This window comes from Aythya fuligula, chromosome Z (genome assembly GCF_009819795.1).
Source record: "Aythya fuligula isolate bAytFul2 chromosome Z, bAytFul2.pri, whole genome shotgun sequence".
NCBI lineage: Eukaryota > Metazoa > Chordata > Aves > Anseriformes > Anatidae > Aythya > Aythya fuligula.
This window is the reverse complement of record NC_045593.1, coordinates 42,098,954-42,112,412: the sequence shown is the minus strand read 5'-3', so window position 1 is coordinate 42,112,412 and position 13,459 is coordinate 42,098,954. Positions and strand designations below refer to the sequence as shown.

The window sequence follows — 13,459 nt, the reverse complement described above, 5'->3', positions numbered from 1 at the left end:
TGGATTTCTTCCATTTCTCCCATTATGACTAGTACAACCTCCCTCTCCCTCAATAGTATATATTTCCTCTAGTTCACTCTATTTCCCCTAATGATTTCCCATAGTTCATTTCGTGTCCTAACTCAATGGAAGCTGGATTGACTTCTTAATCAAAAGCCTACTGTAGACAAGAGAAGCCTTTGCACTGGTATGAACAGGTTTTAGTCCTTGATGAGGAAACCCAGGAAACATTTCAGTGCATCATCCCTCACCCTTATCTTGCTGAGCTCTATATACTTCAGCAGGCCTGGGAGCTGGAGTTGTTCCGAATTTCCCTCCCATGGACATATGGGATAACATAAAGCTTTATATATATATCTGATGAGATAGTTTGTGTCAGTTTATTTGTGTCATCTTATCCCATGACACAAACAGGAGGTGACAAACTCCTAGGTGACGTACTTGGAAGTCTTGTGGCCTCCAAGCGCTGATACCCCCAAAAGCTGAGAATGAAGGCAGTCAAGAAACTTAAGAAATTACGAATTTGTTGATTTAGCTGGCTGGGAAGAGCTTTGTGAAATCTAAAACTGTCTATCAGTGACAAAATTGCATGCATCTGTACTGGCACGCCCTCTGACTGAATGCCAGTTCTCCCTGCATATAGCGTTCTATACAGGTGAGACTGTCGTACGCAAAAGGAATGAGAGGGAAAAAAGACTTAGAAAAATACATCTTAGAAGTTACTTATGTTTAATGCTTAAAAGTCTGAATGCACAAACAATAATCTACCATTATAGAAGTACTGGTGGTCAATACAATGCATTAGAACTATGTACAATGACACAGTTTAGTATCAAAATCTTTCTACAATGTAGAGTATTACGAAACTGTTAATGACATCAAACACTAAGCACTTAAGACACCATTTTTTGCTACCACATTTGGAACTTCAATGAACAGTCCATTTTAACTTGCAGCATCAATCCATTTCTAGTATGAAATTAAGTAATTTTCTACTTATACAATAAGATTTATCTACACGGGTCTTTTGATTTTGATCCATAGCAGCAAAGGCACTGTACATCAGCAGATCCACAGACTTAAAGATTTTTTTTTTAAAGCATTCAAAAAAAAAAAAGTCACAGATCATAGTTTAACAGCAACAACAACAACATAAAAAGATAACACGTTGTCTCTGGCACAATGGCTCAGTCTATGTCCGTTTTAGGGACATCCAATCAAGACTTGGATTGAACTGCTGGCAAACAAAGCAAGTCCTTTTCCCAAATGAGATTCCATTCCACTTTGTATGTCGGAATGAGTGCTCTTGTAAATCCTACCTCAGAGGTCATTGCTTTTGTAGTTTGTATATCGGTAGGCATCCATTCTTATTTCAGTGCAGTTTCCAAAGAACATATCAAATATTTTTCATAATCTCTTGTAATTGAAAAATTGCCCAAAGACACATATCCCCATTTTCAAGGAAACATTGCAAAAGTTTCCAGAAGTAACAAAGGTGATTCTTTGAGGCAACTTATTGTACTCTCTACAATATAACAAAGAGAGGTGTTTATATTAAAAAACCTAGCTTGACACCAAAATGCTTTATGTTCATCAACAGAAAAGCATTGAGAACAAATCTGTACACAAGATGCTATATTAACATTGCAAATATATAAATTAGCACATTCTTACTTAAAGTGAATTTAATTTAGATGTGAACTGAATTTGCCATTCATCACAGGCATGTAGATTACTGGCTACAGTTTGCGATTTCCTAAGTTTCCAAGACTGTCTAAAATAGTTAAGTTACAGCATCTTCCCACCAAATAATTATACTGTAATAACACTTAAGAGGTCTCATCCAAGAACAGGACTAAAAAATATAACAAAGTTTATTTTTTTAAATAGAAACTACAAGTCTATTTAGTGTAACCTTCACTATCTCCTGAACATCCTTCTCCAAAATCCCCAATTTATCCACTAGCAAAAACACAAAGTATACAATGCACCTTTTAAACTAAAGCCGGGCCAGACAGCTTTATTTAGTCAGTTCATTGTTAGAAAGCCTTCTTTAAACAAAATAAATACATTACAGCTATAATACATAATTAAAGAGTCAAGTTCACTGTTAAGTATGCTTATTGAATCTTCCAAGTAGCTATCTGACAATTTGGTATCACAATTTGTTAATGAGCATTCACAAATCAACAGCAACTTAAGAGGGTAAAAATAAATTTCACAACTGCGATGAGCATTTAAATTCTCAGTTTAGAAAAGGGAATAAAAAAAAAGATTAAAAGAAAAAAAAAAAAAAGAAATACAGCAAAGTGCTAGGAGAAGGAGTTCTGCCTGCATTTAGATTTGTCTCTAATAAATAACTTCATAGACTGTAGCTTTCTTGTCCCCAGAGCCAGTGACAATGTATTTGTCATCCACAGAGATATCACAGCTAAGCACAGATGAGGATTCTTTGGACTACAAGAAAAAGACAAAAAGAAAATTATATATTTTCTATCTTTCCATCCAGAAGGGTTTGAAGATTAATCAGAAGAGTTTATTGAGAGGGAATACATTGAAAGCTCACTTAAATACAACCACTATAGGTTCAGATCTAAAGTGACAGGGTGGCAACTTCTCCTACAAGACAGTTACTCCAAACTTGTTTCACCTAAGGCTCTATAACAACAAAAAAGGGCAGCAGAAAGGAAAGTGAATGTTCTATTCAACGCTATGGACCTTAAAATAATCTGTCAATCCATCAAAAACAAGCAGTCCCTTCTATATACTTTACAAGCAATGAGCATTTATTTATTTTATTTATTTTTTATTTTATTTATTTTTTTATTTATATTTTATACATTAGCCTTTGCATAAAAATAAAAGACTTCTTTCTTCTTCCTTTTTTTTTTTTTTTTTTTTTTGGATTTAAACCTTATGGAGAAGCACTACAGAGCCCTACTACCTACAGGTATGAAACAGTTCCAGAGAAGAAACTATATCTCATCTCAGTATTTGCTCAACACAGAAGACAAAACCCTTGTACAAATTAATTTACATTATCAGGGAGGATGTAAATATAAAAAAAAGATACTGTGGTGTAATAAGAAGGTGAATGGAAGACAGGATATGTCAGGATGCAGTAGCTTTGTCTTTCCCAGCTGTCCTTTTTTCAGATTATGTGTATGTATTGTCACATTTTACTTGCTGTTTTATTGCATGTTTCCTATATATATGTCTACATTTTCTTTTCTGGCTGTCACTGCAAGAGCTAAATACTATCCAGTCATGATAAGTTTTTGCAAAGAAACCTCTGCTACACTGCACAAGAAGTTTATTTCTCTATTCCTTATTAAGAAAGCTATACCAGGAGTAATAGTTTTGAGTTAGATGGGCCCCTGAAAGGACAACTCAAACTGCCTGTGGCAGGTCATTCCATAGCTCAATACTCTCCATTAAGAAAACTCAGATTTCTCTTGCCAAGACAGACTGCTCTAACCTGAAAGGCAGAACCACAGCAGGTATCAGTACAGGTGAGACCTGACCATTTAACCCTGAACACCAGCTAACTTAATTGGAAAAAAATCCCAGCATAGAAGTACCTGTAGGTGATAGAAGAGAAAGACATGCCCCAAATCCTGATTTTCTGTAATGGCACTGAAGTGTTGTTAAAATTGGGCACAGGGGGACTAAAAACTGCAGATAGGTTAAAACTCCCAGTTACACTTCACAGGATCCTTCCATAAGGGCACAATCTTCAGCTCAGGAGTCTGGCTGTCCAATCTCCTAACTTTATGCATTCCATACAGGAAAAAATATGTGTTGGATACATCTTTCACTAGTTTAGCTACAGGACCTTCAGTGAATGTTAACCTAACATAACTTGGGTGCTGTATTACTGCATATTACTGCAATATGGACAAGCAGGTGAGAAAGAAAGGTATTAAAAACAGCTTCAGAATAAATGGTTAATTTATTGTAAGAGACAAATTACTAAAACATTAGAAAGGACAAATGCTTATGTCTATTTAATTACAGACAAAGTCTTAAGGAAACATAACAATTAGCCAAGAATTTCTGCTATAAACTCCTTGAGCTACTAACAGACTGTGGGATGTGCAGCTCTACTGCACTGTAATGTGAAGTGGAAAACAGCTTTTAGGAGATTATTACCTGGAATATACTGGCTCCATAAGGTGTTCTCCAGGCATTAAGAAGATTATCTTTTCCAGTGCTTACAAACCATTTGCCTGCAACAGATTGTTTAAATGTTATTGTTCCATTTTGTTTTCAAGGAATGCATCCCAAGAAACAGACTAGTCATAAAAACAATGCATTCACGTGTTAATGAAATATCTATCCAAAGAACAGTCATATTTTCATCTGGTTACACTAAGGTGTTTGACGACAATATAAGGAGTTTTCACAAAAAAGCAGCCATATAGATTTTTGTTTATTTTTAAAAAATTTTAATACTTCAATTTAACATCTATTTTTTTAAAATATCTCTACTTTCATCTAAAGGTGATCTTGAATGAATTACTCAGGAAGTAAGAAAGGAAAATACTGGCATGGAAATATTTGCTTACCACAGTGAGCAAATTTGAGTGACAGCACACAGCTCTCATGAAGATGCAGCTGATACTTGTCCGGCTTAGTAACATGCAGCACTTCAACATTACTATTCTCCATTCCTACTGCCAACCATTCACCGGTTGGACAATAGCCCAGTGAGAAGATCTGGAATTAGCACAGCACATGCTTCAGTTAGTAAGGAATGAGAATGAGATATTGAAAACTGACTTCTTGTGACACTGTTAACACTATGCGAAAACACATTTTGGTCTGCCACAGTTTTAAAAATATGATAATCCAATTACTATAGTAATCAAGATAAATTAGTTCATGTAAACAAATCTCAATTAAAACTGTAATAGCAAAGCACTGAATCAAGCTATAAAAGTTAATGTCCTAGCTTATCTGACAGCATTTTAAAATATTTTTGTAAAATATTTTTGAACAAGGATCTACAGAAATAGGAGCAGATTGTGTACAAGAACACTTTAATCTGGCAATTCTTTAATAAAAAGGATTCTCTACCGCTCTCATGGGAGAAATACTAATCTGTCAAACAGTTATAATCCAAAAAGAATTTTAGCTGCCATATCAAAAAAAAAGTGTGAGACTAAGTGAAAAATTCTTTGGATTTCTCTATGTCTTTTTTTTTTTTTTTTTTTTAAATAAAGGGCTTGACAGATTTTTCTTAACATGCCAAAGCTTCTAAGATTGAACCTGTGATGTGAAGTCATGTTGCTGTAGCTGTCTCCCTTCTCTGAGGTCCCAGGATCTGACTGTATTGTCCAAGCCTCCTGTCCATAGTTTGGTGCCATCATTAGAAATGTCAATACAGCTGGCTCCATCTGTGTGACCCTGAAATTGCCTGAAAACATCAGAAGAAGGTTCACACATTCTTGCATTGGAACGAGTGAGTTCTGATCATGTACTCAAAATACCTCCTTTTTCTTTCAGTGTCTGACATGCAGCCATTAAAGACAACAGAAAAGTGTATGTCAGTGGAAATCCAGCATTAATCCAAAGTCTAGGATGAACGTGTGTGTTTTGTGATGAATTGATGAAGCAATCAATCTGGCCAGAGAGCTCAAGAAGCATGCTTTATGAATTAGGTGTTTTAGAGATCTTTGTTGCTGTGTGACACCCACCATTTGACTGGAAATACCACATACGCCTGAAAGAATAGCATGACTGCATGTCTTTCAAAATTCACTTGCTTTAAGAATAAACTGCAGGGCATCAACAAAATGTTTTTTTTTGGTGGTGGTGATGTGTTTTTTTTGTTGTTGTTGTTTGTTTGTTTAAAAAGCTGCAAAACTGAGAATATTAGAAGGTGAAAGTCTGCCTTTACATGCAATATTGAAAGAGGATATGTAATAGCATGTACAAAGTGTAGTGCACAGAGAAGGTCTGTATGACTGGCTCTTAGCTAACTGTACATTGGTATTGAACAGCAACCCATATTCCTAAGAAGCTGAGGTGTGCAATGCAGTAATTTACACACACTTGTACCTGAAACTTATTTGCTGGGGCACTGATTAAAGAGATTAGAGTGTGAGCACAGAGTATTGCATGGGAAGAAAGAAATCCATCTGTTCAAAGAACCTATAGCAGTGTCAACACCAGCTGATCTTAGGCAATTATAGTTATGGGGCTGTTTGGTAGGCCTGAAATTATGAAACTCTCAAAACTTACAAACAACTATATAGACTTCTGTCAAAGTACTACCATAGTTATTGCCTAGCAATGAAATACAAGGAGCAGCGACTCTGATACCATGAAAAAAAAAGAGTGTATTTATGCAGAAGAGCATGTAAGGCTATGTCTAATTAATTCTTCACAACCCGATGATCTGGTTCTGTCGACCTACCTTACCAAAGTCTGGTTATGCAGATCCCACACTGCAATGTTCCCATCACTACAGCAGGAGAAGCAGACCTTGGAATCAGGGCTGATCGCTAGGGCATAGCAAGCTGGAGCAGAAGATGTCAGCTCTGCTTTAATGCGTGGAGTTGGAGCTGCCAGGTCCCAAATGGATAATGTGCTGGCTTCCCCACCAACAATCAGGGTGCGGCCGTCAGGGAGCAATCTGCAGGAACGGATGTAGTTATCTCTGTTCTGTGGAGACAGAAGCCATCAAGAGATTACTCATGAGGAAAGGAAAACAGCATTAACATGAGAGCAGAAATCCATAAAAGTATTGTATTCCCTCCTGGTTTTAATGAGCCATTTATACTTATGACAATGATAAAGTATATTAATGCCAGAAAATTACATGACATTAGGGAAGTACTTAAACTTGATCTACAAAATTCAGTAGTGAGAGATATTTAATCTTAATTAGCATCAGAATGCAAAGACCTGAACCCAACCCCAAACAATTCAAGATAGCTGTATTCGACAGCTTGTGTAGAAAGTTACATTTTCATACGCTGTTTATTTCAGCACATTAACCTCTCGGCATGGGGGAGTACCAAATTCACTGCACACCCCCCCGCTCTGCTCCAGTGAGACTTGCTGCCACCATCTCGGAGATGTCAGAGAAAAATATTTGGGCAATTTTCTTCATTTGTGTAGCAATTTGTGTAGCAATTCATTATATGTCTGGATGTGCTGCACAGTTCTCATTTTACTGCCTCTGTAACAAGAAGCAACATCTTACCAAGAACTGGTAAATGACACGAGAAAAGCTGCTAACAATGGTTCATCTTGTTAGCACATTCAAATAATTTGTGAATAACACTCAGGGATATTTTTAATTGTCACATTAAGACAGGGCGATGCATTCACACACATACACAGACACAAAATATGTGACAATCTTCAAATATTCTCTGAGAATACAGCTGCAAGACAGCAATTTTTAGCATGATAGGATATCAAGCTTTAACATTGCCAACAAATGTCAAAGTTTATAAACAATATCAGGTGTGCTGTCTTTGATCTTCCCCCCTGCAAATACAATTTTAGGATATTAAAAATGTTTTGATTCACTGGGGGAAAAAAGACACAAGTACTATAAGGAATATACTTTAAACTCCATTCAAAAAGGAACAACAAAATTACAAATGAAATACCAAGCTCTGATACCAATGACAATACTCAAATAGCCACTGTCTTTTGTACCTTACCAGTAGCATTTCAACCTTAACATAACCTGCCATTTTCTTCCACTGCCATACGCCACCATTCACCTACCAGGCAGTCCAGCTGAGAGACGGGACTCTTGTTGCCAGGGTGGCTGATGTCCCAGACTTTAACACAGCCCTTGCCACCTGTGTACACGTGTCTTGTGGGGTTGCTGATGGTAACTGCACACACAACTTCCCCATGATTCAGAGTGTTGATCTGGCGGGCATGGCGAGGGATTCCTGGACCGATGAGGGCATCAGGAGGGAAAGGAACAGGCTGCATCTGACCATCTGCACTTACATGAAATGAGTAGGCTCTATGGGGAAAAAAAAAAAAAGATAGGGGTGAGAGGAATAAGACTGAAGAAGTTTTTCTTCAAGCCTGTTTAAGAAAACAGAATTATAGATGTGTTTCCAATGCAGGCATTCATCAAATTGTTTGCTTAGTTCCTCTTGCAATTTTTTCAGGGATGTAAAGAAAAAATCCTTTAGATATTTACAGCCTGGATCTCAAAACATACGCTTTTAATGGGACAAGCCAAGGACCATCTACCAATCAAATGAGCTTTCACAACTTATGCAATGACAGTTTCTGGCAATGTGTGGGGAGACCACTGCCTGCAGAGATGCAAAGGAAGGACGGGTCAAGGCCCACTGGCAGACAGAAATAGCCGGCCTGCTGCTGCAGAGCACTGGGGCTAGGTGACTGCCAGTGGACATTTGGTTGTTCCCTTACTGACTAATATGTGGACTTCAGCTGGACTGCTGCCCAGCTGCCCTGAACACACCACAGATCACACGCAGCTCAAGTGAAACTGCCAAGCACTATGTGTAAGGGTGTAGGGAAACCACCACCACACCACCATCAAGGAGTTAAGCCCTCAGGCATGCTTGCTGACACCTGACATGACAGACCAGCAAAAATATATTGGGATGTTCTTCCTTCTTTTGAGCTTACTTTCTTTCTCCCTTTTTATTTATTTTATTTTTTTTGTGGAACTGACACAACAACTACAAATCCCAATTTTTCTTGCCAGAATCAGGACTCTCACTGAGAAAGAATGTGTTGTGTGACTGCCAGCTATGCCGCCTGTGAATAACCTATCAACAGCTTCATCTCAAAATATTTTCCAAGGAGAACAGTTAGGTTGTGAAACTGTCTTGTTCTTAGATGCTCCCTGACACATCACATCTATTACAAGAGCACAAACTTAAGAGGATTCACCTAAACACACCAGTGCATGCTTAACAGAAATCTTTAATTTCCTTAGACCTAAAACATCACAGAAATACAGATGAAAAAAAAAAAAAAAACAAAAAACAAACAAAGAAAACATTGTCACAATGGTGAGAATGAGAAGAGCTCACAAAAAAAAAAAATCATTTTATGATACTACTTAGAAAGCTCATTTCCTTAATTGTAGCTTGAAAGTTGAGGAAGGCAGGCTTCAGAATTCAACTACTGATTTTGTTATTTAAGATTCATAGTGCATTAACATCTGAACAATAATTTTCAGCAGGATAAATTGCAACTGCATTTTCACCTTTCTGCCCAATTCCCAGAGCTTTACATACTCTTCTCATCCTGCCCTCTGTTTCTTGTTCTGGCAGGTCTGAGTGACAGATCGTATCATCATTCTCCATTTTTTGACATTAAACACATTCAGGGAAGGGTAGGACAGATTTCTGTGGTTGTCAGAAGCAGCAAACTGCCAATATAAGTAGAATCTTGGGTTCAATTATCACCACAGAAATCTGAAATATCTTCCCCATTATCTCCTTAATTCCTGTTTGCTGCAGTAAGGTACTGAAAAAAGAAGCTAAAATCTCTAACAAAACAAGTGGAATTTCATTATCATCTCTTCTGATTTCTGCCTAAAGTTTCAGTTGCTCTGTAGAGTAAGAATGAACACTTCGTATATTGTTTTCATCAGTCAGAGAGATTTTTGCCAGGCTTACGAAGTACGTAGGGAACAAATTTGAACAACCGCAGAAATAAAGCCTAGTTCTGGAGCGATCAGTGACTACAGTGTTCTCATTCTAACCATTATTCCCACCAGCACATGTGATTAAACTCTTGCTTTCTTTTTTTTTTTTTTTTTTTTAATAAAATCACACTGCATGTTGCTTATTTGAAATACTCTAATAACCTACAAAATATCTGACACTATAAACACCCAGTGAGCACTTTTCTTCTTCTGTCCAGATCAGCTACCTTTTCTATTTATGTATTGTACTATCCTCAGTTCTCTGAGATATGTCCAAAGTGGAAAGAGAATTATTAGTAGCCAGACCCCTGATGTGCCACATGCTACCAACTGCATTTCAACTAATGCTCAATAGTGCAGAGTTACACAACTTTTGCTTTAAGGGACAAGAAAGAGTAAATGAGAAAGCAACAATCCCAAATGGTAGCTTTGAAAAACAGTGTACCTAACAACGAAGAAAAAAAGAATGCAGTCATGCTAAAGGAGTAGAAGATTTCAAAGGTTTCAGAAACGCAGGCTGACAAATATTTAAATGCAACTGTCATTTCAAACTGTCATCAATATGTCAATGACATTCAAAATCCTTTGAGATGTAACAGAACTTGAACTGGTTTGATTTCAGTTTGCTACATGAGCAGAAAGGTCTGCACAGTTCACATTTCTCAGTGCACAGCAAGCAAACCCTAGCAGAGCTGGTCACCTTTCTTGGATCCGGCTCCACCAAGGATGAACCCGAACAGTGCAAACATCTGAATGTTACATCAGGAAATTTCTAAGTGCCCGCTGTATGTGTAGAATGAAAGTCTGCACCCTGCAGAACTTTTAATGTAAACAGCTGACCTGGTGGCTGCTGCACACAATTTCCAAACCCACCTTATGCAACAGCCTATCAGAGTAGATCAACTGGCAGAAAGTCAACCGAGGCGAACAGCAGTGTGTGCAATCTGAGAGTCAGATATAGTTTATGATTCCTGTGATATGTTTGTACAAGAGAAGTTACAGGCACTAGGACTGATCACTTCTCCCATAATAGGTTACTAATCCTGCACGTCCACAAGCTCAGTGGGAGGTAAATATGCATTCAGTCACATGCAGGTGCGTGACTATCTCCCATCCACTCCCCCACAAACATGTTCATACGTGAGACAGAGAGAGAAGGAATAGCACAAACCACGTCCCCTGCCCTTCCACCTCTGCAGTATTAGCCAGCCACAATTTCCCATGGGTGTCACACAGGAACTGGAGGACCGTCATATAAAACCCGAATCAATATGGTTTGCATTGCTGTTTCATTTTTTCCCCTCTCTAACTCAAGAGGGATGTGAGCGCAGAGTTCTTCATATCTGTGTAATTCTTTTTCTGAGGCTCACAACAAGAGATGCCTGGTAGAGCAGGTCACCTTTTACGGTCAGTTCCATCAAGGATGAATTTGAACATTATGATACAATAATTCTTTCCAGTATTTTCAATCAAATAAAACATTTCAGTGTTCCTTTCTCTGCACACTGCTGTTTATAGCAGCTGGTAAGTTTGCAAGTAATTGCAAGGCTTTTGTGAACAAAGAAATCATTTTTTAAACTGAGAAGCAGAGTACAGTGGAGAAGGAAAGCTGAGATCCCATTCCATTTTGCATTTCTGTATAAGACTAACCAGTCAGACTCAGCATGTAATACCTCGAAGCTCAGCTCCTTTTTCCATTTATTTCTATCTCCTCTACTCTATACCACCCAATACTTGCCAGCTGCTATAAGTTTTTGAAACAAATTTTACACATGCAACTTTAAGATTAAACAGTTTCTCCTTCCTTTGTCAAACAGCTGTATTTATTCCTATTCACACAATAATTTTCAGTAGCTAAGGGGAATTCCAACCAGCAAGGAAACATAACTTCAGCAGATGAATAATTTGTGATGTTGCATGTTTGATACTCACGGTTTTCCTCCTGGGATGCCTGTGAGATTGGGAGGGATGCCTGGGACTCGCATGTGATGATGTGGATCAAAACCAACCTATAGGTTTCCCAAGCAAAACAAAAAGGTATATTAAAGATGGAGATAGGCAAGAGAAGACTGTTTAATTCACTTTCTCCGTAGCATACTTCCCAAATTACAAAGAGACTGCACTAGATATAACCCCACAGGTCTTACATTTGATATGAAATTTGATATGAATTACTTTCAACACCAACTGCACTAGCAGCAAACACTTACCACTGGAGATCTCCCATAAGCTGCTGCCGCCGCAGCTGCTGCAGCTGCTGCACTCATCTGAGGGGAAATGTTGTGCAGACCAGCATAGGCAGCTCCAGGGCTGGTCAGCTCTCCATTCATTCCAGCATGTGGAACGATGCCAAATGGAGTTGGATAGGGACATGGTACTGCCATAGGTGTCCTTAAACCTGAAGCTGTTGAAGGAAAAAAAGAGAAATCACATAGCCACCCCAGACCCATTAAATGAAATATGAGTTTCCTAAACCACTAAATTTTATTTTATATATATACACATATAAATTTATATATATATATATATAAACAAGCACGTATACATATATACATATGTAAAACATATACATGTAAGTACTGAAGAACCAGCTTAGCAACCAATTTAAGCAGTCATAACATTCTGACTTGGCATGGTCCATGGTAAGGAAATGAATGGCAGCAGTTTCACATTGCTGAGACAGACTGACACTCACCTAGTGGGTCCACACCCGGGGGCTTGCCCGGCACAGGCCTCAGTCCAGGAGTGGAGTTGCTGCCTGGAGTTGGTGCGTCAGTCCGTGGAGTTGGGGTATTTGATTTAGATACAGGAGTGGTAGATTTCTCATTCTAATTGCCAAAAAAAAAAAAAAAAAGAAAATGAAAAACAGTGTGTTCGTTATGTTACCTTTTTGAGTACTGTCTGAAAAAAGAGTCGAAGACAATAAGAGCATGCGCGACAATTAGTGAAATCTAGCTTTTGAGGTTGGGCTTCAAAAGTCACTGGCAATGAAAAGAAGCTACAGAGACAATGAAGAAGACAGAATGGCTTTGCAAATTAACTATAGCCTTCACAGCTTTCCTTGCCTGGGGCATCCATGTGATTCAGAATGAGGTCAATGACTGAAGATCATTGCCATCTGGCAATTATATTGGCAGCACATGATATATGGTGATGGTCTTGGTCTGCTTGTGGTGGACGTGCTCATGTTATGAGCTTCTGCAAGGGTCCACTTCCCAGCAGACAAGAAGAGCAGAAAAAACAACTGACCAACAACTCACACCCAGATTGGGGGTTGGTAACATAGGACAGAGACAGTGATGAGTATTAAGTCAGAACTGTGCAGTGATACTCTTGTGACAGGCTTGTTCATCAGACTCCTGAGCCTGAACATGTCATTCCATCACCTTTCCTAAGCACTACATTCACTTTAAGCTTTCTTTTTATTTATTTTATTTCTTTAAATAATCATGTACCCTGACCTGTGAAGAACGAAGATGGGAGTTACTGTGCAGCTCAGAAATGTGATTAAATGTGGTCACAAACAGGAAAGGAAAGAAAACCCCCAACTTGCTAGCAGCGCTTTTTTTGCCTTGTGATTTGTGATGCAAGTCAAGGAAGGCTCTTGTAAATGACAGATTACTTTTTAGATAGAAAATAAAAATTATTGTTGTTGTATATGGCCTGGTAATTCAAACAAAGCTAACAACCAAATCACATCCAAGCAGGAACTGAATTTGCTATAAACCACAGTGCAGGAAAACAGCTCAAGGAACCCCTGTGTACTCTTATTTATTCTTAGACTGACAG

General features: G+C 38.2%; 1 protein-coding gene across 2 annotated transcripts in view; it reads right to left on the bottom strand.

The window, feature by feature from the left end:
* Positions 1-712: 712 nt before the first annotated feature.
* TLE4 (TLE family member 4, transcriptional corepressor) overlaps positions 713-13,459 on the bottom strand; it is a 97,174-nt gene continuing 84,427 nt past the window's right edge. For both annotated transcript variants that reach the window (XM_032206383.1, XM_032206384.1), the window contains exons 12-20: positions 12,366-12,498; positions 11,881-12,074; positions 11,603-11,679; positions 7,750-7,999; positions 6,422-6,669; positions 5,272-5,419; positions 4,569-4,719; positions 4,153-4,229; positions 713-2,457 (exon numbers count right to left, since the gene is read on the bottom strand). In XM_032206383.1, coding sequence (XP_032062274.1) covers positions 2,350-2,457; positions 4,153-4,229; positions 4,569-4,719; positions 5,272-5,419; positions 6,422-6,669; positions 7,750-7,999; positions 11,603-11,679; positions 11,881-12,074; positions 12,366-12,498 — 1,386 coding nt within the window. In that variant the 3' untranslated portion in view covers positions 713-2,349. The remainder of the gene's footprint in view (positions 2,458-4,152; positions 4,230-4,568; positions 4,720-5,271; positions 5,420-6,421; positions 6,670-7,749; positions 8,000-11,602; positions 11,680-11,880; positions 12,075-12,365; positions 12,499-13,459) is intronic.